General features: G+C 46.1%; 1 protein-coding gene and 1 long non-coding RNA gene across 2 annotated transcripts in view; one reads left to right on the top strand and one right to left on the bottom strand.

The window, feature by feature from the left end:
• Positions 1 to 17735, bottom strand: part of MEGF9 (multiple EGF like domains 9) — a 39104-nt gene extending 21369 nt beyond the window's left edge. Inside the window, 3 exon segments of the mRNA XM_026686753.2 lie at positions 16899 to 16978; positions 16980 to 17196; positions 17199 to 17735. Of these exon segments, the coding sequence (XP_026542538.2) occupies positions 16899 to 16978; positions 16980 to 17196; positions 17199 to 17310 (409 nt within the window). The 5' untranslated portion in view covers positions 17311 to 17735.
• Positions 16935 to 18945, top strand: LOC148129451 (uncharacterized). The gene is made up of 2 exons (XR_015745378.1): positions 16935 to 17051; positions 18766 to 18945. It is a non-coding gene; the product is annotated as an uncharacterized LOC148129451 (long non-coding RNA).
• The last annotated feature ends 7634 nt before the right edge of the window (positions 18946 to 26579 follow it).

The following is a 26579-nucleotide window of genomic DNA, read 5'->3' as shown; positions in this document are numbered from 1 at the left end:
ATCTAGCTATCCAGATACCTACCTGCCTACCTACCTATCTCTATCTATCTATATCAATATCTATTTATCTATCTATAGCTATCTTATCTATCTATTATCTATCTATCTATCTATCTATCTATCTATCTATCTATCATCTATCTATCATCTATCTATCTATATCTAGCTATCTATATACCTACCTACCTCTATCTATATCTAGCTATCTTATCTATTATCTATCTATCTATCTATCATGTGTGTGTGTGTGTGTGTGTATCTATCTATCTATCTATCTATCTATCTATCTATCTATCTATCTATCTATATGGAGAGAGAGAGTTAGATAGATATATAGATAAAGATATAGATACCTACCTACCTATCTCTATCGATCTATCTCAATATATATTTATCTATCTATATCTAGCTATCTTATCTTTCTATTTATTATCTATATCTATCTATCCTACCTACCTACCTATATCTATCTATCTGTCATCTATCTATTTACATAGGAACCAAATTGGGTGGAAGAAAATGCATTGGGATCAAGTTCCAGTTGAAACAAGAGAAGATTATATGATATAAGGACACCTTATAACATATTGGATAGGTGGCTAGATAGATGGGATCTAATGAAGGAGAGAAGAAACCTGGAATTAAGGAGAAACTTTCTGACAGTGAGAACAGCTGGACTCCAGAAGTTGTGGGAGCTTCATCCCTGGAGGTTTTTAAGAAGAGATTGGACAGCCACTTGTCTGAAATGGTGTAGGGTCTCCCGCTTGGGTGGGGGGTTGGACTAGATGACCTCCAAGGTCCCTTCCAGCTCTATTCTGATGGATTGATCCTTTGACTTCCTTTTGAAATCAAGTGGACAGCTGCTTCAACATCCCTGGAGAGCCTCTTTTGAAAGGTTGAATCTCACTCCCAGGGGAACGAAATGGTGGCACCATTTGGAACGTTTGGGGTTGGACTAGAAGACCTCCAAGTTCCCTTTCCAACTCTATTCTGACAGTTTGAGGAGGATACAGGATAACCAAAGCACCCACGGCACCAGCTTCCAAAATAGAAGCAGAGTGCCTGGAGTCAGAGAAAGCATCTTAAATCATTAACTATCGATTATGAAAGCTGCTAATTTTAGCCTCACCTGATTTTTTTTAAAAAAGCCAGTCGTGTACATGAGAAGTGAAGGCCGTTGATGGAAATGGCCTCATGAATCCAGAAGCATCTGTTTCAATTGTCTGAAAGAGGCACCGCTGTGTGTAAAGGCTGTAGCAAGATCTTGTTCTAGCACCAGGGTCAGCAACCTTACAGCCACAAAGGTCCTAACCAGAACCCCCCCGTTCAATTCTGGAGCCCCCACCATACAGTCTCCTCCTAGCACGGCATCCTTTTTCCTCTACCTGTCCTAATTGACAGCCCTATCAAATGTGGAGCCGACGGGTGACAGAAAGCAGCAGCAGAGGGATGAAAAGAGTCACACGAGGCTCTAGAGCCCTGGGTTGCCGACCCCTGTTTTAGCAAAATCGCATACCCGCCGCAAAAAAAAACCCACTCCTTACTAATTTACTCAGTGTTGTAATATCTATGGGGGGAAAAAATCAATATCTGCCTACCCCAGTTCCTTGGGTAGAACTCGATCGGCGGATAAAAATCTAAAATCCAGTCAACATCTGTCAGACCTCTGTCTGTGCAGCACACCGTAATAAAAATAATAATCTGAAATTCAGAGTTGAAAGATGATGGCATGATCCAACCATGGTTGTTTCAGTGATTATCATCATACTGGGGACCGGAGGTGGTATTCAGCTGGTTCTGAACGGTTCTGGAGAACCGGTAGTGTAAAATTTCGAGTAGTTCGGAGAACCGGCAAATATCGCCTCTGACTGGCCCCGCCAACCCCATCTCTTCTCCGCCTCCCATTGAGTCCCAGCTGGGTCTCCTTTGGTTGCCCTGCCCAGGAGGACGGAGCTGGAAAGCAGGTTAGTGGGGTGGGGAGGGAATGGGGATTTTACAGTATCCTTCCCCTGCCATGCCCATAGAACCGGTAGTAAACAAAAATTGAATCCCACCACTGCTGGGGACCATTTACTCCTAAAATTTTGGACAGCGCTTAGAAAATCTGGGCATTGACACAAATTCCTATCGGTCCATTGCAAGAGGCTCCATTCCTTGGACCTGCACATATATGACATTTTAAGTTCTCGGGAGTAACTCGTTGGGTATGAAGGCCAACACCAGCTACAGAACTAATAGCTGCGCCTTCCACCTTGTTGATAATAATAAAAAAATTACATGCTGTTCTTGGACTAGTTAAGGGATGGAAGGCATAAAAAGATGGAAGGACGATTTGGTTCAGATGGGTAGACCCATAAAGGATTCTTTAATACAAAAATATGTAGGTCAGGGCCTCTTCTGCGGCTACCATCTCTTTGTCCAGAATCCGCATTTCTTTCCCAATCCCAGGAAAGACGCGGCTGCTTTAAAGAGCTGCATTTGTGTTTCTGGACACTCCACAGCGACAGTTTGAAATCAGATTTGCACAGTCCTGTTATTTACAGGCATAGTTCAGGCCTACCAGCTGGCTGGAGTAATAGGAGTTGTAGTCCAAGACATCTGAAAGTCGCAGTTTGGGGTTGGTTGAGCTGTTAAAGGACAAACAAGGAAAAGCATCACAGCCAAGGAAAGGTGGTTTGTGGAGGACTCAGGAGCCACCAGGTTCTACTCTGTGAAAGGATTTTTTTCTTGGATTCTCTTGGCTTCTCCATCCAAGGTTGGGCTGGGATTTTATTCTGCCATTCAGCCTTGGTCCAAGGTCCACTTGGTTGGGTGGGGTTTGCGTTCTTCAGTTGGCTGATATATACGCCCTCATCACACCTTGTAAGCGAGCAATTGTGCGTGCAATCACGGACAATGAGACGTTCTGCCTTGTGTGAAAATAAATCGGGGAGGAGGAGGGTACACACATAAGCTTTTGTTGTTATTGTTGTTTGGGGGAGGAACAGCCACGGCAAAAATCCATCACACAGCTTCCTTAGCAGAGATCACAGAGCTAGAATGTAAGTCAACGAAGCATGCCTCGTTCGCACAGTGCGATATGTTTTGGGTAAATCACAACCAAAACACACACAAGAACGTTATCGGTTAACTTCAGGCAGCAAAAACAAACTTTAAAAAAAATGAGAAGGGAGGAAGAAGAACTGGTTAAGGAAGATTAACTGGTCAAACAGGCAAGAGGTCAAGCGAACTGGACAGGATACTGAAATAGTATTCAAGAGCATATTTTAAAGGCCTCCAAGGTATTCGTAGAGAAGAGACCCTAACATTTTCTGAGACAGAAAAGGGCACTGGAGTAAGTCTAGGAAGAAGGAAACCCACCTCAGGACCCCATCTTGAGACCCCCATCTTCAATGGCAGCGATCAAAAGAAGCCATAGCTTTTGTTTGCCCATCTAACATAGCTTTCCACCAGCCAAGACAACAAATGATGACTAACCTAAGGAGAGAAGCAACTTAGAACTAAGGAGAAATTTCCTGACGGTTAGAACAATTAATCAGTGGGATAAGATGCCTCTCTCTAGAAGTTGTGAATGCGCCAACACTGGAAGTTTTTAAGAAGAGGTTGGATAACCATTTGTCTGAAGTGGTGTAGGGTTTCCTGCCTAGGCAGGGGGTTGGACTAGAAGACCTCCAAGGTCCCTTCCAACTTTGTTATTCTACTCTACTCTACTCTACTCTATTCCACCATCATTGAGAATTGTGAAGAAGTCTGTAATTCTGGACAGCATCCAAACTAGGACCAGATGATCTAAGACGTGTTTTGCATTTCCAGAGTCTTCTTTATTTTCTCCTACTCTGATCCCTCCAGACACAGGATCCTACCTTCTGAAGTCAGGGGACGTTAAGTGAGTCCTACAACAAAACAGTTCCCAAATGCACAATTCCACCCGTTATTATTACTTTTATTGTCAGAGCACAACATGCGTACAATGAGATTGGCTGAGTCTCCCTTTGTGCAACCTCCCCCCCCAACACAACTCACAGTGAGGACAGAAGTCCCTAACCCAGACCCAATCTTATTACACATGGCACAACGCGCCAGCCCTGCAGGTCTATCGTACTGTATCAAGGATGAGAACATGCCCTAGCTTCTGAGCACGCAGACTTCTCTCCGTGGTTTTCTATTTATGTAATCTCCGCTTCGAATTTTACAGATTGACAGAGTTGGAAGGGACCTTGTAGGTCATCTAGTCCAACCCCCTGCCCAAGCAGGAGACCCTACACCATTTCTGACAGATGGCAGTCCAGTCTCTTCTTGAAAGCTTCCAGCGATGAAGCTCCCACCACTTCTGAAGGCAACTTCTGTTCCATGGGTGGATTGCTTAGATATTACAGATTTATAGAGTTGGAAGGGACCTTGTAGGTCATCTAGTCCAACCCCCTGCCCAAGCAGGAGACCCTACACCATTTCTGACAGATGGCAGTCCAGTCTCTTCTTGAAAGCTTCCACAACTTCTGAAGGCAACTTCTGTTCCATGGGTTCCATTTAAGGTCTGTTTCTCCCTGGGGAAGCTTTTTTTAAATTTGGTAAACCTTAGGATTTTACAAAGCGCCGTGATTCAAATTGGGCAGCGAGTCAGAAGCCTCACTTACAAATGATGAGTGCACACTTGGCATGTAGAATAAATAGCGTCGCCTTCTGGAATGTCTTTCCTTCTCAAGAGACGTTTTTGCCGCCTGGCATTTACACAACTGAATAGTTGACAGATAGCATCTCTGCCTCCCTTTCTGAACAACCCAAGAGGGCAAATCTATTTTTAATAACACTCAAATGAAAGGTGAAGGAGCGAGGCAAGGATTCCTGAGCAGGAATTTTCCAAAACACATGTCTTCCCTCCTAAGAATTTGCAGGCGCCATCAAATGAGGAAGAACGTTCTGAAATTTCAGTTCGGTTGAGATGCTCCTTTGCAACCAACTGCCGCCTGGAAACTTGAGCATTAATTGGGGGACTGCCACAAAGAAGGGAAGGGATCAACTCCTTCTCCAAAGCACCAGAAGGCAGGACAGGAAGCAAGGGATGAAAACTAATCAAGGAGAGAAGCAACCTAGAACTAAGGAGAAATTTCCTGACAGTGAGGACAGTTAACCAGTGGAACAGCTTGCCTCCAGAAATTGTGGATGCTCCAACACTGGAGGTTTTGAAGAAGAAGGGTCTTTCCCTTCTTTTTTCTGGACCCCGCCCCAGCCTTCACGCGCGCAAAGGCTTTGATACGAACTTAAAGGCCAAGAAAACCTTGATCTTACATTCGTGGGCTCATCGACGGAGCCCTTTAGCTCCACCCCTCCAACGAGCCCATCGTCTCTTCTCAGAAACTCCCACAACTTCCAAAGGCAACTTCTGGTTCCATGGGTTGATTGCTCTCCCTGTCAGAAAATTCCTCCTTGTTTCCAGGTTGAATCTCTCCTGGATCACTTTCCATCCATTATTCCTTGTCTGGCATTTAGGTTCCTTGGAAAATAGTTTGACCCCTTCCTTTCTGTGGCAGCCCCTCAAATATTGGAAGATTGCTATCCTGTCTCCCCTGGTCCTTCTCTTCCCTAGACTATCCAGGCCCAGTTCCTGCAACCATTCATCATAGGTTTTAGCCTCCAGTCTCCTAATCATCCTGGTTGCTCTTCTCTGTGCCCTTTCTAGAATCTCCACATGTTTTATTTCCCTTGGGAACAGCATATCCATGACGCCAACATTCAAAACACCTTGACCCCCTTTTCATGAGGTCTAGAAACCTCTGTTATCTCCATCAAGCCAGAGTCCATTTTGTCATGGTTTTAAGACTGGAAGTGTTTGCGTTTCAACCACCGGTGTGTTCTATATCACGGCTCGTCTTTGTTTTATTCTGTTTGGACATTTCTAATCTAATGCTAACTGGCCAGAATCTCTTGTTCCTGAACTGGGGAGCCACATACATCAAACCAGTCAGTGAGTAAACAAGCAAGCTTCTTGTTAGTTCTTGGAAGCTGAGCAGGTTGCTGGGAAACGGAGAAATCCGTTGTGCTTCTGTCTTGGTGAAGCTCCCGAGAGATATCTCATTTTAACGGCGAATAGGAATGCAGAGTAGATGCAGAAGGCCTTCTCCTGGTCTAACACAAGTGCTCCAATATTCTCCTTTTTTGTGCAAACTATTAAATTGCTCCTCGAGTGTATGTTTTCTTTTTATTTTATTCATACATTTTGAATACAGTGTATTGTCAGAGCATATCATTCACGAAAAAGCAAAGAGGAAAAAAAAAAAACCAAACAGCAATATCAACATAAATGCTAATAACAATAATGATGGTGCAACAAAATAATTTTAACTGAATTTCTTTGTATTAGCTTATTTTTAGTTCTGTTAATTATATCAAGCAGTTCATAGTTGTCAACCCTCTTTGTATTTAATTCGTACATAGCAACAATCTTTCTTCACTTATTTTCTACCTCTTCTCTCTTGACCACTTGTAAAAAATTTCGTTCCATGTTCGGTAATATTCCCGTGTCTTCTTTATCCTTTATTTTTAATGTCAATCTATCCATCTCTGCACAGTCTAGTATTTTCCAAATTACACCTATATTCCTGCATCCAGTTTTAGTCACCACATTATAAAAAAAAGATGTTGAGACTCTAGAAAAAGTGCAGAGAAGAGCAACCAGGATGATGAGGGGACTGGAGGCTAAAACATACGATGAACGGTTGCAGGAACTGGGCCTGGCTAGTCTAGTGAAGGGAAGGACCACGGGAGACAGGAGAGCAGCCTTCCAATATTTGAGGAGCTGCCCCAGAGAGGAGGAAGGGCTAAAGCTGTTTTCCAAGGAACCTAAATGCCATACAAGGAATAATGGATGGAAACTGAACAAGGAGAGATTTAATCTAGAAATAAGGGGAAATTTTCTGACAGGGAGAACAATCAACCCATGGAACAGCTTGCCCTTGGAAGTTGTGGGAGCTCCATTACTGGAAGCTTTCAAGAAGAAACTGGACTGCCATTTGTCAGAAATGGTGTAGGGTCTCCCGCTTGGGTGGCGGGGTTGGACTAGATGACCTACAAGGTCCCTTCCAACTCTGATTATCTGTTATCCGATGGGATGTTGAGAAAAGATTCTTCTCATTTGCAAGTAGAATTTCTCCAAAAGGCCTCGGCGAAAGAAAGGGGAACTGATTGTATGGAACAACCTGTTAAGCAAATATGTATGTGCAGTAGGCAGGTCACGGCATGTACGCACCGTAGAGGTCAGCCTGTTACACAAGCGTCCCCTGGAGAAAATTTCCTCCCTTGGGGGTCAGGAAAAGCTGGGCTGCTTCACGCAGGTGGTACCAAACACAAACAGTGGCGTTCTCCACCTTAAGCAGGTGAGGCAAGAGAGAGAGAGAGACAGAGAGAGAGAGAGAGACAGAGAGACAGAGAGAGAGAGACAGAGAGAGAGAGAGACAGAGAGACAGAGAGAGAGAGACAGAGAGAGGGGGGGTCAATGTCATGGCTGGCACAAACTTTCCACCGACGTCACCGGGAACAGTCTGCAAACACTGGCTGGTGCAAAATCTCTGACATCACCTAGGCATTTGCAGCTTAGTTAGTGCAGCCTTCATTATTTCAAGGCTGTGTTCTTTTCCACTCATGACCTTCTGGAAAACATTGGCGGAAGTAAAGAGGCAATCAGTTGATTCCATGAAAGAGGCTGGAAGTCCACAATCTCCGAAGGCAGCACTCCACTCCCTGATGGTCCTGGCCCCATCCCTGCATCCCACGCAGGCCCCTCATCTGAGTCCTCGCTCTCCGAGACCTCATCCGTCTGCACCTGCTGCTGGCGAACCACAACAAGTTCTGAAAACTGCCACTTCAAGACGTCTGGAAGAGGCCAGGTTGGAGAAAGTTGGCTTTCTCTAAGCGCTATCAAACCTTCACAGTATATTTTCTCAGCACTATAGACATCCCCACAGAGTTGGGGTTCTTTTGCATAATGGGTCCTAACTTTGATCATGGAAAGCCAGACATTTGTGTCTTGAGTTAGGGCTCCGGATTGCTTTGTTTGAGGGCCCGTTTGTGCGTTTCCTTGGCTAGCCAAGGAAATTTCATGGAATGCACAAGGCTCGAAGTAAACACGCACAGGCCTGCTTGGTGAGAAACGCTTTGAACTGTGAAGACCAGATTCTGTGAACGCAGGCTTGGGCGTCCCTAAACAACACCTTACTGAATTATATAAGGCAACACGATTGCATTCCTTGTGCAGCTAAACAGGGCGCTCGGCATGTTTTCTGTGAGATGATTCACTCAAAAATATGGGCCAGAGGGCAACAGGGAGAATTTAAACATGTCCTGTCAAAGAGGAAGACTATGGAGGTTCTCAGTCATTCCGATCATGGTTGACCATTAACATGGTTAACTGGACTTTTAACACAGATTCATCCCCAACAGCCTTTGCTTGTCTTCAACAGTGAAAGGACACAAGGCAGGAAACATCCTGCAGCCAAGAAGGCTCCCCACCCATTTGCACCACTCAGGTGATCCTAAGGACACAGGTAAACCTCCAAGGGGTCTCAATGACCCTCTAAAACGATGCAAATGACCAGCTGTCTGCAAGGAGTATCAATCCTTCCATTCCTCACCATCCAGTCAGAGCTGAAGAAGCTTCTTGGATGAGAAGTGAAACGTCTTCAAAAGAAAAAACAAGAAAGTCCACTTGTCTCCTGAAAAAAAAGCACCTTTGGGTCTTAGAAGAACTAATCAAAAATCAGGTTTTTGTGGGGGGAAAGAATGGCTTACAGGGAGAACAATCAATCAGTAGAAGTTGCCTTGAGTAGTTGTGGATGTTCCATCACTGGAGGCTTTCAAGAAGAGATTAGACAACCGTTTGGTCAGGGTGGCTTAAGGTCTCCTGCCTTGGACAGAGGGTTGGAGTAGGTCCCTTCCAACTCTGTTATTCTAAACCCCTTCTTTCCACTTCAGAAATGACCTGACCCCTACCATCAAAGAGTCAGAACGAGCATTTTGGACAGATTGGTGAGGTTTCCAAGAAGTCAACTTTCCTCCTGTCCTTGGAGGGATGTTTTTTTACAAGTTTAGGCATTCAGGGCTTCAAAAGGCTGATCATGTCTTCCTTGGCAAAGAGTCAAAGAGGATTAAACAAAACATCAAGCATCCAAGGGCATTCATCGTTGTAATTAGCATTTCTAAACATCCATGAGCTGCAAGAACTCTGACAAGGAGTCTTGTATGTAAGAAGGCAACCAGAAGATCTGGGTGGAAATTGGTTTTTAGATAAGGGTAAAAGGTAAAGGTTCCCCTCCTTGCACATACGTGCCAGTCGTTTCCAGCTCTAGCAGGCAGTGCTCATCTCCATTTCAAAGCTGAAGAGCCAGAGCTGTCCGAAGACGTCTCCATGGTCATGGAGCCGGCATGACTTAAACACCAAAGGCACATGGAACCCTAACTCGCTGTTCCCTTCCCACCAAAGGGGTCCCTATTTTCCTACTTGCATTTTTTTTTACATGCTTATGAACTGCTAGGTTGGCAGAATCTGGGACGAGTCACGGGAGCTCGCTCCATGACACAGCGCTCGGGATTCAAACCGCCGAACGGCCGACCTTTCCGATCGACAAGCTCAGCATCTTAGCCACCGAGAACCATGCAGTTCATTCGACTAGACATACCCAGTTCCTGCAACCGGTTCTTCATATGTTTCAGCCTCCAGTTCCCTAATCCTCTTCATTTGCTCTCTGCACTTTTTTGAGAGTCTCAAAATCTCTTTATATCGTGGTGACCCAAAGAGATGGATGATACAAAACAAACCCCTCCAGTCACTTTCTGGAAAATGGAGGGGTGGGGCAACTTTCTCCAGTGCATCCACCACAACAGTTGGGAAGCAAACAGCCACGAATGGCTCTGTTATCTTTTGATCTCGTTCTCTTGTTCTCTTATTTGAAGGATGCCTACCACAATCTGGCTCAAGGCCTATATATAACCTGCTGTTTCCTAGGTTTCTCATGAAAAGTAAGACACTCCTCCGGCCGTATGGCATCTTGTGTACCAGCCAGATTTACTTCCTCCAAAGAAGCCTGGGCTGATTTGTGGCCTTCATTAGATAGCTACACTTTTCTACGTTACCCTCAAATGTGAACAGCCGCTGAGCCCCTGTTTGTCAAAAGGAAGGATGGGGCGCGCCATATTTGCACCCCAGGAAGGAAGAGAAGCAAGGGCAAAGAAGCTGAACAGGATCCCTTTCCTGCAAATTTAAGTAGTCGAAAGAAGAATAATTTCGAGAATCATTTGACCCCCTCTTCTTTGTGGCAGCTTCTCAAATACTGGAATGCTGCTATCATGTCACCCCTAATTCTTCTTTTCTCTAGATTAGCCAAGCCCAAATCCTGCAGCCGTTCTTCATGTGTTTTAGTCACCAGGCCTTTGATCATCTTAGTTGCTCTTCTCTGAACGTTTTCCAAAGCTTTTCCCAACAATTGCATCTCATTTCCAAAGTTTGCAAGCCTTTATTATAAAGATTACTGCGGCACCATTGTTGAAAAATCCTCAGATTGGGATCTGGACTCAAAGTTGAAGAAGGAGGAACAGAGTGAGCTACGCTGGATGAAGGACGCACTGTTTATTTGTTTATGTTTGTCAAACATGTATGAGAAAACAAGTAGAAGTATGAACATAACATATAAACATATAAGTATAAACGGGTATAAGTATACATAATAAATGAGTATGAATAAATGGGATTAATAGGACAGGGACGGTAGGCAGGCTGGTACAATTATGCATGCCCTCTTACAGACTTTTTAGGAAGGGTGAGGTCCATGAGAGATCTTCTTCTTCCTCCTCCTCCTCCTCCCTCCTCCTCCTCCTCCTCCTCCTCCTCCTCCTCCTCCTCTTCTTCTTCTTCTTCTTCTTCTTCTTCTTCTTCTTCTTCTTCTCCTTCTTCTTCTCCTCCTCTTCCTCCTCCTCCTCCTCCTCCTCCTCCCCTCCTCCTCCTCCTCCTCCTCCTCCTCCTCCTCCTCCTCCTCTTCTTCTTCTTCTTCTTCTTCTTCTTCTTCTTCTTCTTCTTCTTCTTCTTCTTCTTCTTCTTCTTCTTCTTCTTCTTCTTCTTCTCCTCTTCCTCCTCCTCCTTTCCTATTACCATTGTCATTCCAAACAGAAAGAAAATATATACATATATACATATGTATCACACTGTATGCCCTGCAACATTTTGCTGCAGTGTATATGTAACCTTCTCCTTGGATGGCCTCTTCGTGGTGGTTGCACACAACACAACAAAAGCGAAAGAGGATCCTCGAAGTGTTTCAGCTGTTCAAACCACAACTCCATGTGATTCGGAGTAGTGGGAGGCTTCTACGGCTAGAGAAACAAGATTTTCTAACCTGTCTAAAGAATTAGCAGCATAAATCCTTTTTTAAAAAAAATTGCAATAAGCAGAGAAGTGAATGTGAAGAACGCAACCGCATCTGCTTCTCAAAACAGCCAAATTTTTTTGCAAGAAAGCAAAAAAACAACAACCCCTGGCAGTCCAAAGAATTGGAGGCGGCAGTGATATAGGAGAACGATGCACAAGGAAACTCCTATTCAAAAAAGTCTACCCCAGTAATAAACAACACAATGAGGAAAGGTAGATCCTTGGCCATTGTAGTTATTATTATTATTTTTTAAAGGCATGCGTGAAACTGACTAGCACAGGGAAACTGGAATTCAAAGGTACATTTGTGAGAAAAATATTTAGAACGATACATCTGGAATAAGGGATCAAAAATTGTCAAAGATTCTAGAAGACAAAGCTTTGTAACCACATAATGAGGAAAGACAGACCTTTAACTATTGTAATTTTTCAAGGCATGCGTGAAACTGACTAGCACAGAGAAGCTGGAATTCAAAGTTACATGGACAGAGAAATATTTAGGAAATAAATCTGGAATAAGGGATCAAAAATAGTCAAGATTCTTGAAGAGAAAGCTTTGTAACCAACATAATGAGGAAAGACAGACCTTTGATGATTGTAATTATTATTATTTTTTAAAGGCATGCGTGAAACTGACTAGCACAGAGAAGCTGGAATTCAAAGTTACACAGACAAAGAAATATTTAGGAAATAAATCTGAAAGAAGGGGTCCAAAACTGGTCAGGATTGTAGAAGAGAAAGTTTCGTAAATGCTTTGCAGGACAGACCGACAAGTGTTCCCCGAAAACGATATTTGAAAAGTATCCTTTGGGTCTCTCCAGAAATCACCAACCACAGGTGAGATAGATTAAAAACGATCATTTCCTTTGTGTCTCGGGCCCAAGTCCTACGTACAAAGGAGCGAAGTGAAAGCACAACCACAATTAGTGCAGTATGAATTCCAGATGTGCACCTGCAGGATTTTTGCAAAGCTTGCCTTAAAATGCAACAGCTGCACATCGCGCAGCCGAAGGAAAGCAGGGGAACAAAGAAAGCCAGGCGCTACACTATGTTGCTCAGAAATCTTCCAAAGCCAAGATCTAACAATCACCCCATATTGAAGATCCATTGGGGGGCAATAAAAAAATGAACCACCTTTAGTGATAAGACTCCTTTTGAAGACATTTTTCAAAAATATGAAGACGGTTTTACACCAAGGGTGGGAAACTTGATGGCTGCCACATCCAAGCGAATTTCAAATCGGTCCAAGAAAGTGATGAGAACCGTTTCGATTTTTGAAAACATTTTAAGTTCTTGCATTTATTATGGAAGGTTCCAGAACATCAAAAAGTCACCCTCAGTTTTAACAGCATGCTTGGGGCTGAGTTTTTCTTAGGAACGTCCGTTTATCGTAAACAAAAGTGACTGCTAAAAAAACTCAGACACAGAAACCAGCCACATCTATAAACGTTTCTCTTAGGCGTAATGTGCAGAGCCAACCATTGTGGCTGACACAACAAACCAGAGTTAACCCAAAGGCGCTTTTTCAAGAGGCAACTGGACTCCCTTTGTTTTTTCCTTTCGCTTCTCCTCCAAGAAGCTTCTTCCGTTCTAACTGAACATAAATCCTTCCGTTGCCCACCATCCAGTCAGAGCTGAAGAAGCTTCTTGGCGGAGAAGCGAAACCTCAAGGAAAAAGAAAGAAAGTCCAGTTGCCTCTCGAAAAAAGCACTTTGGGGACAACCTTGACCCGGATGATTGAGAGTCACCATAAACCAGAGTTAAAACACCAGGGTTTAATACAAGGAAAGGGGAGGAGCCATTCCCTCATGCCTCAGTCTTCCATAGCTTCAAGCAGGATCATGGATGCTCTCCTCAATTGGGCTATTATTAAACCCTGGTTCTGAAAAGAGAAAAGGCATCCATCACAAATGTCTATGGAGATCCTCCGTCATCCAGGTCAGGATTGTCCCCAAAGTGCTTTTTCAAGAGGCAAGTGGACTTTTCTGGTTTTTCTCTGAAGACCTTTCACTCCTCATCCAAGAAGGTGAAGAAGCACCATGGATGAGAAGTGGAAAAAAAAAACCCTTTGGGGCATCCCTCACAGTTGCCATGACTTAGAGAAAAAGTTCTCACTTGGAAGAGGGAAGACAGGGCGGCACCCCACCTAATTTTTCCATCTGCCACCCACAGGACAAAATTCGAAGGCAACCTTGTAGCCAACCCAAACGCAATAAATTGGCTTCAGGCCTCAGATCAAAACTGGGTGGACTCCTTAGTCCTGTCTGAGCAGGCCTTTTATCTAACAGGCCAGTCATCCCTAGAGCCTTCTGCTGGGCGGTGATTATTCTTCATCCCTCATATATAATCACCCATCACGAGGAATAATAATCTTATCAAACCGGCTAGAAGCTCTGCCAATGTCGCAAAAGAACCAGAATTATAAAAGGAAGGGGAAGTGACTCAGGATGCTCTGGAAAATGAGACCAGATGTGTAAGGATGAGAAGGCAGGGCAGGGCAGATCCAAGAGCAACCAAGAGGATTAGAGGATGGGAGGCTAAAACATACACAGTTGCAGGAACTTGGCCTGGCTAATCTAGCGAAGAGAAGGACCAGGGGAGACAGGAGAGCAGCCTTCCAATATTTGAAGGGCTGCCACAGAGAGGAGGAAGGGGTCAGGCTATTTTCCAAAGCACCTGAAGGCCAGACAAGGAACAATGGATGGAAACTAACCAAGGAAAGATTCAACCTGGAAATAAGGAGGAATTTCCTGACCGGGAGAACAATCCACCCATGGAACAGAAGTTGCCTTCAGAAGTTGTGGGAGCTTCATCCCTGGAGGCTTTCAAGAAGAGACTGGGCTGCCACCTGTCAGAAATGGTGTAGGGTCTCTTGCTTGGGCAGGTGGTTGGACTAGATGACCTACAAGGTCCACTCCAACTCTGTTAATCTAATGTAAATAAAAAAAGCTACTTTCAATTTTATTTCCACTTCCTGACTCGGCTTCTGAACGGCTTCCTTAAACGAAGCTGTCAAATGACAGTCACTTCGCCCAAAGACAGAACAAGATCTGCGCCCTCCAGTTATCTTAGCCTGGTTGTGTTGAGCCTCAGCTCCCATAATCCTCTGCCTGCCAGGGGGATGCTAGCTTGCAGTTATGGGATCAGGAGTTCCTAGCCCCAAAAGGTCCTTCTGGGTCAAAGGGAAGATGATATTCACCTTGCCAGCACCTGGTTTCCTCCAGGATCAATGCCAAAGGCAGAAACAAAACAAGAGTGATAAGAACAATTTGAGAAGGAAGAGCAATGCGTTTATTCATCTTATTGATGTTGATGTTGAAAATAGTAACACTCTGGATGCCTTGTGTGGGCCAAACTAAGACGACAGCTCCAAGGTTTTCCACTTGGTCAGCCTTTTACTCCAATCTTTGCCCTCATTCTTCAGGACGTCTATAGAGATTCTCGGTCATCCAGGTCATAACTGCCCCAACGGTGCTTTTTCTCAACAGGCAATTGGATTTTCTTTGATTTTTTTTTTTCCTTGAAGAGGTTTCGCTTGTCCTCCAAGAAGCTTCTTCAGTTCTGAGGAAGCTTCGTCAGAACTGAAGAAGCTTCTTGCATGAGTGCTTTTTACAGCCCTCTCTAAGTGGTTTACACAGAGTCAGTATATTGCCCCCCAACAATCTGGGTCCTCATTTTACCGACCTCGGAAAGATGGAAGGCTGAGTCAACCTTGAGCTGGTCAGGATGGCTCAAGATGATTCTTTATCGGCCAAGTAGTGATTGGACACACAAGGAATTGGTCTTGGTGTAAATAAAAGAAAAGAGACATTCATCCAGAGTCGAGAATCATCAGGTACGACACTTAATGATAGTCATGGGGTACCATAAGCAATCAAATCATACTAGGAAACAGTCCATATAAATCGTAAGAAACAGGAAGTAAGTCTGTCCTATCAGCTTATAGCCTAATAGAATTGGAAGGGGACGTGGGAGGTCTTCTAGCCCAACCCAGCGCCCAAGCAGGAAACCCTATGCCCATTCAGACAATCTCTTCTTAAAAACCTCCAGTGATGGAGAGCCCACAATTTTTGGAGACAAGCTTGTTCCACTGGTTAATCGATCTGGGATTATAGGATAACAGAATTGGAAGGGAAGACTTCTAGCCCCAACCCCCTGTACAAACAGGAAACCCTACACCGTTTATATTGGATTACAAGTCCAGCTGTCCCCTGCAGGTAGCATCCACAGCCTTGTGCCCCCAGGGGAGGAAAGGAGGGGGGGGGAAAACGACCCCATGAAGAAAGGAGATGCATGCAACCTAAGCAGGCTGGAATTTCCCCCCTGCCTTTTCACACACAAAAGGTTTGCCTATCACCAACCTGGCGCCCTTGGGCAGCAGATCCCTGGGGAATGGTGGGATTCCGTGCTGGGGAATGCAAAGATCTCCTTTTCAGATGCCCCAGTTGGACGGGTGCAAGCTCCTGATCTCGGAAAACCTTTGGCTTGGGAACCCACCTTCCTCCCTGCAAGTCTGGGCTGTTTCCCAGCACCGAATGCAGAAAGCTAGCAGATCAAAGGAGCTCCTGCTGGCTTCAGCCTCCAGCTGTTCTTTTTCCTCCCCACCACAGATTTTTTCTTTCTTTCATCCACCCCTCTCCCCCTCAATACAAAATGGGCCCTTCCAGAGCAGAGGAGGTGCTGCCCCACCATTCCTATTATCCACAGTCGGTTGCGGAAAGATGGGGGCAGCCAGCCGAGGCCGCCAGAGCCTCCCCTTACGGGACAACCGGATGGCCTTGACACCTCGTTTGCCCACCCTGGTACTCCCCAAAGCCACGTCCATCCTGGGTACCCCCAAAGCCGCCTCCAGCCCTGCGTTCATCCACTTGGGGTACCCCCCCCAAAACCGTGTTCATCCTGGGTACCCCAAAACCACACCCAGCCCTGCGTTTATCTACCCGGGTACCCACAAAAGCCACATCCATCCTGGGAACCCCCCAAAGCTGCATCCAGTGCTGCATTCATCTACCCTGGGTACCCCAAAAAAACTATTTCATATCCTAGGTACCCCCAAAACCACACCCAGCCCTGCGTTTATCTACCCGGGTACCCACAAAAGCCACATCCATCCTGGGAAACCCCCAAAGCTGCATCCAGTGCTGCATTCATCTACCCTGGGTACCCCCAAAAACTATTTCATATCCTAGGTACCCCCAAAACCACATCCAGCCCTGCATTCATCCACCTGGGGTACCCCAAAAGCCACGTCCATCCTGGGTAACCCCCAAAAGCCTCCTCCAACCCTGCGTTCATCCACCTGGGGTACCCCAAAAACCATATCCATCCTAGGTACCCCAAAAACCACATCCAGCCCTGCGTTCATCCACCTGGGGTACCCCAAAAGTCCATCCTGGGTAACCCCCCAAAAGCCACACCGAGCGCAGCGTTCATCCACTCTGGGTACCCCCGCAAAGCCGCGTCCGGCTCCGCTTTCGCCTCCGCTCACCTGCTCCGCTGTGGACCGGCGCGTCCTCCTCTTCCTCTTTCTCTTCCTCTGCCGGCGAGGGAGGCCCATCCGTTGGGGGCAGGGATGTCTTCCTGCGGGGCCCCGGGCGAGGCGGAGGCCGGAGGGAGCGAGGCAGGCGCCGGAGACGGCCAGGTGAGCGTCGGAGCCGGGCCAGGCGCGCTGTCAGTGCCGGGCGCCGGCGAGGCGGCCGACGGCTCCTGGAGAGCCGGCCGAGTGGCGTTGGGCGTCCAGGCGGCCAGGTCGTTCTCGCCGCTGCCTTCGGGCCGGCGGGGCCAGGGGGCGGCGGGGAAGCCTGCTGGGAGCCGGCGGGGGCGTCGCGGGGCTGCAGGGCGCCCGCCGAGCCCAGCCCCAACGGCGGCAGCAGCAGGAGCAGCACCACGGCCAGCATCATTGCGCGGCGGCCGCCGCCCGCGCCATCCAGCCGGGGTGGGGACCCCCCGAATCCGGGCGAGGCGCCGGGGCTGCAGCCGCTGCTACCGAGGCAGCTGCGAGGTGGGTCTCTCCGGCTGGCTCAGGCGCGGGCGGCAGGAGCGAGCGGGCAGCCGGCTTGCGGGCAAGAAGCGAGCCGGGGCCACCATCGCATCTTCTCCTCCTCCTCCTCCTTGGGCAGAAGCGCGCCCCCCTTCCCCTCTTCTTCCTCTCTCTCTCTCAATCAATCAATCAATCAATCAGAATAGAGCTGGAAGGGACCTTGGAGGTCTTCTAGTCCAGCCCTCGCCTTGCCTGCCCTCCCTCCCGCCCCCTCCCCACTTTGCTTTAACAATGAGGGCGAGCGGGGCCGCCTCGCCCGCCTCCTCGCCCAGCCAGGGAAGCGAGAGAAAGAAGAAGGCGGAAAAAAAAAAAGGAGGAGTGCGAGAGAAAACGGCAGGTTCGACGGGCGGGCGAGCCAGCCAATGGGGGAACGGCTGGGCCACGTGATCGGGCACCTCGGGGGGGGAGGGCGGCCAATGGGCAAAGAGGATGGGAGGCCGAAGACCCGCCTCTCCCGGATCCCCGACAGCTGGAAGGGGAAAAAAAGGGGGGGGGTGTCGCCCGCGCCGCGCGTTTCCCCGAGCGACCAGGAGATGCTCCGGCGGCCGCAGCAGGAGCAGCAGCAGCAAACAAAGGAGGATCGGGCCCAAGGCTCTTCCCCACCTTTGCTGGGGTACCTGGGAGAGGTCTCTGGGACATCTGGGCATCCATGGGGGGCGCTTAGCCCCCTCCAACCTACATGAGACCTACATGGGGGTTCCTCATGAATGGAAAACTAGGTGAAATATTAGCAGTTGCAAAGGAGGGCTTTCCAACCAACTCCTTTCGAACACAAAACTAATTTCACCCTGCTTTTCTTCTGAAAAAGCTTGCTACAGGTAAAGACAGGTGCTTTGTTTATCTCCCAAAAGGGGAGCCTCGGTGGCACGGAGATGCCCCAATTTCCGTGTCTCGGCTCCCATTCCTTCCATCTCAAGGCCGTTGACGCACCGACCCGGTCATCGGGTGCTTAGGAGAGGCACCCACGTCTGTCTTCTCCTTGGTCACCTCCCTGGTTGCAATTCTCAGGTGTGCCCAACTGGCTTTGATGCCCGGCTGGGTGGGGCCAGGCACTTTGATCTCACCTTCTCTGCCAACCTTTGGAAGGCCAAAGGTAACAACCCAGTTGCTTCCGGCAGATAATGTCTGGCAGGGTGAGAAGGAAATGTCCATGATGCGTAAACAAATGTGCAGTGCCAGTGCCTGTTTTATTTTCCACCCGTAAGAGGGAACACCCAACCTCAGGCAGAAGCCAGTTTTGATAATAGTTGGCTTACAACAGGGATGAACAATCATCTGGGCATGGTGTAAAGGCGGCTTGTGTCCTCAAATCTAGGGGACTCCAACTTCCAGGCAGCGGCCAATTTGGAACCAGGCCACATGAGGATGCTTGCAACGGCCATTAAGTGTGAAAAAACTGTCGTTAAGTCCCTTTTCCCAGTGCTGTTGTAACTTTGGTCATTAAACAAACGGCCATATGTCAAGGACCCGTTGGCCTCCACCTTCAAAGAAGGGGGGGTGGAAACCCACACGGCTGATGGTCCGTCTGCTAAAATAAAGCCAGGTCGTGGCACACACACGTCAAAGTAAATCAGGAATCCTGTAATTGCGGAATCTGCCTGGCAAGATACAAAGAATCTTTATCCACAGAAGATATGCATGTGTAAATCTTGTAACCATCCTGGCTAATTGGAAAGCTGATGAAAGTACTACGACTTGCTAAAAGTTAGAAACAGAGAATGCCCTGCAGCAAATCAAATGAATATTAGATAAATCCTAGGGATTTCATAAGCCAAGACCTAGGAAGAGGGACAGTTAAGAGACGAATAGAACGAATTGTAGAATTATTACTAAAATGTTTATTAGATGCTATGTCTTATTACCTCACTTTGTCTCACCTTCCCCTTTAGTGAAAATGTCATCAAACTTGCGCAATCCTTTGTTCTGGGCTCTTGGCATTTTGACCAGGAGCCCCTTTTCCTTGGAGGACTCCAATAAAAAGCAATCGGAAAACCTGCACTTCGTGTCTGGCGTTCATCATTGGCTTCGGCACCGGGCTCAGACCCGAACTGGGGACAACATGGCTGCAGTCAGCTCCCTTTGACTGAACTCCAGCCAGTGATGGGATTCAAAAATTTTTTACTACCAGTTCTGTGGGCATGGCTTGGTGGGCGTAGCAGGGGAAGGATATACTGCAAAATCTCCATTCCCTCCCCACCTCACTAACCTGCTTTTCAGCTCCGTTCTCCTGTGCAGGACAACCAAAGGAGACCCAGCCGATCAGCTGGGACTCAGTGGGAGGCAGAGAATAGATGGGGACGGGGCCAGTCAGAGGTGGCATTGGCCGGTTCTCCAAACTACTCAAGATTTTCGCTACCGGTTCTCTGAAACCGGTCAGAACCAGCTGAATACCCACCTCCGGCTCCGGCATGCGTGCAGGCATGCATTCACATGTGTGTTCCACTTTGGGCACTCTGTGCCGAAAAGGTTTGTGGGAAGCTTCCAAGTCCCATCTGAGTTAAGTTTTCTCGAGGCAGGAGAGAGAAATAACATCCTGGCTAGCTAATTTCAACCACCATGCCATTTCCAACCCAGCTTTGGCAGGGGGGGCGGGATTCAAAAGAGAGACGCCCCACCCAGCCTCCCATTTACAATTTGCCAGGGCCTCTTAGAAAGCTAAGCCGAAACTGAGCCTCAGATTACAAAGACGTGGTGAAGGGGTTTGCGTCTTGCCTGCCTTCCTCCCTGCCTTCTGATTAATGTGGTGCTTTTGACCACATTACACAATGCTCCACATTCAGATCCTAGAAGGATTTTGCATCTTTTCCACACCGTAGGAAGTTATCTCAGCAAGACATCTAGGAAGCTTCTCAATCATCCAAGTCAAAGTTGCTTCCTACCCCCCACACAAAAAAGACAACTCGACTTTCTTGTTTGGTTTTATTTTATTTTATTTTCTTTGAAAAGGTTTCTCTTCTCATCCGGGAAGCTTCTTCGGTTCTCCTTCAGTTCTTCAGAACTTCTTCAGAACTGAAGAAGCTTCTCGGAGGAGAAGCGAAACCTTTTCAGAAAAAAAAACAAAAGTTCAGTTGCCTTTTGGAAAAAGCACCTTTGGGAGAAGAAGAAAAGGAAGATTTTTTTTCTGCAACATGGTTTTTTCTTCTTCTTTCGGATACTCTCTGTCAGATGGTAGAGACTCCAGAGGGGAATTGGGGCAAATGAAGCCTGGCTCCCAAGTCAGAGGAAAACAGCCCTTTGCAAAGACATATCTTAAGGCTCATCATGAAAGGAAAAATGTCCTTTTTTTTTTACATTTATTAGACATTTCCACATCACTTCCTTGCAGCTTTGCAGAACCACCTGGCCTAAATTTAGAATACTGCAGGAATCAGCTGTCCTCTTTAGAAGAACTCAATTTTGAGATAGGAGCCAAGAGGAAAGCAAGCTTTTGCGTTCCCACAAGCCTAACTATCACTTTAGGAGGCCAGCAAAACAGTTCTCTTTTGCTACATGCCAAAGAGCTATAATTAAGGTTGCATGCAAACTAAACATTACTCAAACAGCGGGGAATTTCAGAAGTACGTTTTGCCTTGGATAATTCGATTTTTTTTTCTCTCTCTCTCTCTCTCTCCTCCATTCCAGCTCAAGCTTCGAATTTCTGGTCACGCATGGCATAGATTGGCCAGTGGCAAATCCTTCAAAACTGGGATTTCCCTGCCCCAGCTGAGGTTTTTGGGGTTTCTAGGCTGGTCGTAAAAAAAAACCCAGGCATTGAAATCATGAGATGGGCATTGAAGCCGGCTTCCTTTGAAGTGACTGGGGTAAGCAAAATTAATCGTGTCAGCATGTAATGGCCTGCTGAGGTTGTTCTTCCCCTAAGGCTTTGGATTACCATTCCCATCAGCCCTGGCCAGCGTGACCAGGGTTCACCACGGATGGGAGTTGTAGTCTCGAGGTACTTTAAGGATTCCAGGCTGAACTGAAGAGCAGATTTTGGGGTTGCGTTGCTTCAGCTGCTCTGTTGCAAAGCAGCAGTGAAAATAATATGGCTTCTTGGCGTTTGAGTTAAGAATGAAGGTAAGGGAATATATCAAAAAGAGAGATTCTCTGCTGATTTTGGATGGAAGTTTTTTTCGCAGGCCATAGCAATAGTTCTTTCTCCTTCTCCTTCTCCTTCTCATCATCATCATCATCTCTTTCTCATTAAACATCTCCTCCTATCTCTTCTTTTCTTGTCCTTTCCCTTCTTCTCCCTTTTTCCTTTTTCTTCTTTTTTTTCCTCATTCTTCTCCTCTCCTTTTTCCTTCTCATCTTCCTCCCTCTCCCTTTCTTCTCCTCCTTCATCCTCTGCCTGTTCCTTTTCTTTCCCTTCTTCTCCTTCTCTTCTTTTTTCTCCTCCTCCTCCTCCTCCCTCTGCTTCTTCTACTTCCCTTCCTTGCCCCCCCATCTTCCTAGCTTTCTTTTTCCTGCTCCTCGTTTTCCTTCTCCCCTTTTCTTGTGCTCCTTCTCCTTCCCTCTTCTACCCACAGCTGGTAGCCAAAGCAGTTCTCCTAGAATTGCCAGTTTTTTATGTGGCATATTGTTCTTCTGAGATATCATGACAGCAGAAAAAAAACCCAGCTGTTTTAAAGAAATAGGAATAGATTTTTCAGGGGGGAAATGACTTTTTTACAGTTTGTTTGCAGGGAGAATAAGACAAATTTTGTCATGGTTATGTATCTTGTCATGTTTATGTAATGTAAAATTGGAGGTGATGATCCTTTAAGAGCTACATGCAACAAAATTTAATATTTAATGTATTCCAATTAGTCTACATTCAAAGTGACAATAAAGTTATTCTATTCTTTTATTTTCTCTATTTTCTTCTATTCCATTCTACTTTCTCTTCTCTTCTATTTTCTCTTCTCTCCTATTCTACTTTCTCTCTTCTCTTCTCTTCTCGTCTCTTCTCTTCTCTCTTCTCTTCTCTTTTCTCTTCTCTTCTATCCCAGACTGAGTCAATTCTAAAAATCTAACTTGGTCGACTCTTACAATTAACGTCAGAGACCAGAGGTGGGTTTATGGAATCCGGTACCTTGGAAAGGATGACAGAAATTACGTCTACTCATAGGTGAGGCCCACTGAGATGGATTAAGGCCTTACTCCCAACTAAGCAGATATCAGCTTGAATTACCCATTGAAGAAAGAAAGAGAGAGAGAGAAAGAGAGAAAGAAAGAAGAAAGAAAGAAGAAAGAAGAAAGAAAGAAAGAAAGAAAGAAAGAAAGAAAGAAAGAAAGAAAGAAAGAAAGAAAGAAAGAAAGAAAGAAGAAAGAAGAAAGAAAGAAAAAAAATGCACAAAACTAAAAAAAGAAACAGCTGGAGAAATGTCTTGTGGGAACTACAAAAATAAACAGTAATATATACGGCTGGCTTTTTATGTCAGGCTTTTATTGCCCCCTGGTGAGAGCTACTGGCCACACATTAAAAAAAAAAACTTAAGACGTGGGGAGGAAAATCACCGGAGGGGACAAAACGCAAGAAATAAAACTTTTCTCGAACTCTCTCACAAGCAAATTTGGCTTGTTTGCTGTTCTTCCTTTGTGCTTCCGTCCCGCTAAATCAAAAGCTCCTTTCTTTCCAGAAAGACACATTTATCAGCTCCCCTCTGGTGTTTTTTGTTTTTTTTCCAGGAATTTCCTATATAGCTGCTGATTTACTGTTTGGCAACAAAAATCCTTCGGGTCCCATTCAGCCCTATTCTTGGCCCGGCTTCTATTATTTTTTTTTTGCCAGTGAAGACAGACTGATCTTCCATCTGCTTCAAGGAGTCGAAGAAATAGGTTGCTTTCTGAAGGACCACCAAGGCGCTGAATCTTTCTTATTAGAATAGAATAGAATAACAGAGTTGGAAGGGACCTTGGAGGTCTTCTAGTCCAACCCACTGCTTAGGCAGGAAACCCTGCACCACTTCAGACAAATGTTATCCAATCTCGTCTTAAAAACCTCCAGTGTTGGAGCATTCACAACTTCTGAGGGCAAGTTTTGTTCTACTGATTAATTGTTCTAACTGTCAGAAAATTTCTCCTTAGTTCTAGGTCGCTTCTCTCCTTGATTAATATCCATCCGTGGCTTCTTGTCCTGCCCTCAGGTGCTTTGGAGAATAGCTTGACCCCCTCTTCTTTGTGGCAACCCCTCAGATATTGGACCACTGCTATCATGCCACCCCTAGTCCTTCTCTTCTCTAGACTAGACATACCCAGTTCCTGCAACCGTTCATCATATGATTTAGCCTCCAGTCCCCTAATCCTCTTGGTTGCTCTTCTCTGCACTCTTTCTAGAGTCTCAACATCTTTTTTACATCGTGGAGACCAAAACTGGATGCAGTATTCCAAGTGTGGCCTTACCAAGGCGTTATAAAGTGGTATTAACGCTTCACGTGATCTTGATTCTATCCCTGTTAATGCAGCCTAAGACTGCATTAGCTTTTTTTGGCAGCTGCAGCACACGGCTGGCTCATATTTAAATGGTTGTCCACTAAAGGGGTTATTTTTTTTTTTTTCAGATTTATTCTGAACTAGCTGGGTACCCGTGCTTCACTACGAAACTATGTGGTCGGGCTTAGTTTTTGGGGAGGAAAATAAGGAGAGAAGAAATTGTACCTCTGCCTACCAGCATCCATCGGTATTCATCTGGCTAGCGTCCTGTCAACGTGTGAGAGAGCTGAGGACTGTTTGGAAACTGAAACAGTATTTGCTGTGTGAGCAAGAAGGAGACAGAAAGGAGCCTGGGCATGGCTTAGCTCAACTGTTCTGTACTAAAGCTGCTTGCTGCTGTGAAACTGAAACTCCTCTCCTCTGTGTTTTGCATTTGGAAGAGATTTCTTTTCAGGTGGGGAGGGGGAGTAAGAACTCCTTAGCATCAGAGCGTGTTAATAATAGTAATATAGGAAATACGAGTGCTCTGATGGTCATTTTGAAAAATCCTTTCTTAGTGAGCCCCTAGACGCCAAGAGGAACATAAGTGCCAAATTTCAAGTTTGTAGGCTTTATGGTTCTGGAGATTTTGTGATGATGCATGAGTGTCATTTCGCTTTTTTATATATATAGATGAGCAGGGGGTTGGGACTAGAAGACCTCCAAGGAGTCTTCCAATTCTGTTATTCTGGTTTATTCTCCAAAGCACCAGAGGGCAGGACAAGAAGCAACGGATGGAAACTAATCAAGGGGAGAAGCAACCTAGAATTAAGGAGAACTTTTCTGTCAGTGAGAACAATTAATCAGTGGAACGACTTGCCTGCAGAAGTTGTGGGTGCTCCATCACTGGAGGCCTTTCAGAAGAGATTGGACATTTGTCTGAAATGGTGTAGAGGTTCTTGCTTGAGTAGGGGGGGTTGGACTACAAGACCTCCAAAGGTCCCTTCCAGCTTCTGATGGTGGGCGATCAGCTCATTTTCCCAGAGTGGGGCAGAAACTCTCAGTGCAATTCAAGCTTTTTAGCTCCAGCTGGACAGTCTCGTTTCCCCAGAAGTGGCTCAAATCCTAATCCAGCTCCTCCCCACCCTAATTCCCCCTTCACCGCCCACCCATTGTGTTGGCCTTGGCCATGGGAACAAGCCGTGCCACCTCTTGGCAGGGCTTCCAAGGAGTCTCCGGGTACGCATTTGAATGTTTGTCAACGGGAGTCAGCTGTTGCCACGCCTTCCCTCCCCCTCCGGAGAATATGTCCCCCCCCCTTCCCGTTTACTCCATTGTCTCGCTTTGCAAAAACCGCAGGAGACCTGGGGGGCATCACAGTTAGTTGCCTAGTTACAGAAGGAAGGTGTGGATGGTGCTAGAGAAGGAAGGAAAAGGAAGGAAGATTTGACATACGCAGAACCGTTTTTGCAAAAATTCCTCTCCAATCTGACCATCTAGAAACACGATAATTTGGATTTAGCAGGGAGACTGTTTTGCAAACGGTCCTAGACCTTTGCCCCCAAACTCCTTTTTAATGGATTGTGGATGTTTAATGTTCTTTTTTTTAAAAAAAAAAAAAATCTGCTTTTTTTTCTTGTTTTACGAATCACGGTTTGAATGTTTTTCAAGGTTTTTACATCGTAAGCCAGCCATAGTCGTTGGATACGAGACAGGCGGCCAATAAATTCCATGAGCCGCAGTGGCGCAGTGGCTAGAGTGCAGTACTACAGGCTACTTCTGCCGACTGCCGGCTGCCTGCAATTTGGTAGTTCAAATCTAATCAGGCTCCAGGTTGACTCAACCTTCCGTCCTTCTGAGGTGGGTCAAATGAGGACCCAAAATTGTTGGGGGAAATTATGCTGGCTCTGTAAACCACTTAGAGGGGGCTGTAAAAACACTGTGAAGCAGTATATTAAGTCGAAGTCCTTCCTTCCTCCTCTCTCCCTCCCTCCTTTCATGTTTCCTCCCTTCCTTCTTTGAGCCATGGTGGTTCAGTGGTTAGAGTGCACAACTGCAGGCTACTTCTGCTGCCTGCCGGCTGCCTGCAATTTGGCAGTTTGAATCTCACCAGCCTCAAGGTTGACTCAGCCTTCCCTCCTTCCGAGGTGGGTCAAATGAGGAGCCAGATTGTTGGGGGAAAGAATCTGGCTCTGTAAACCGCTTAGAGAGGGCTGTGAAGCACTGTGAAGTTGATATATAAGTCTAAGTGCTATTGCTAATGCTATAAACGAATAAAAACTCTACAGGAGATGGCAGGAGATGGAATCCTACGCCAAAATCCTATAGGGTGTGCCCCGGAGAAAGGAGATTTATTCTGGATTCAGTCAATTTGTCTATGGAGATTCTCCGTCATCCAGGTCATTGTTGTCCTTTTCCAAGACTGGACTTTCTGGTTTCTCTTTGAAGACGTTTCACTCCTCCTCTAAGAAGCTTCTTCAGCTCCTCCAAGAAGCTTCTTCAGAGCTGAAGAAGAAGCTCCTTGGATGAGGAGCGAAACATCTTCCAAGAAAGTCCAGTTGCCTCTTGAGAAATCTTTGGGATTCACTCGATGGTAAGATTTGCATTTGACACAGAAAATTATTAAAAAGTGTGGGGGGGGAGAGGAGCCTTGGCAGCAAGAAAGGATACAGTTCAGTTTACATTTTTGTTCAGTGAAACAAGAACAGGAGACAGCTTTTATTTTATTTCTCCCACCCGCTTTTCAAAAAAAAAAAA

The sequence above is a fragment of the Notechis scutatus genome, chromosome 15, assembly GCF_049901735.1.
Source record: "Notechis scutatus isolate UNSWTSFEM ecotype Mainland chromosome 15, rNotScu1.2, whole genome shotgun sequence".
Lineage (NCBI taxonomy): Eukaryota > Metazoa > Chordata > Lepidosauria > Squamata > Elapidae > Notechis > Notechis scutatus.
Note: the sequence above shows the minus strand (reverse complement) of the source record. Positions and strands in the feature narration are given on the sequence as shown.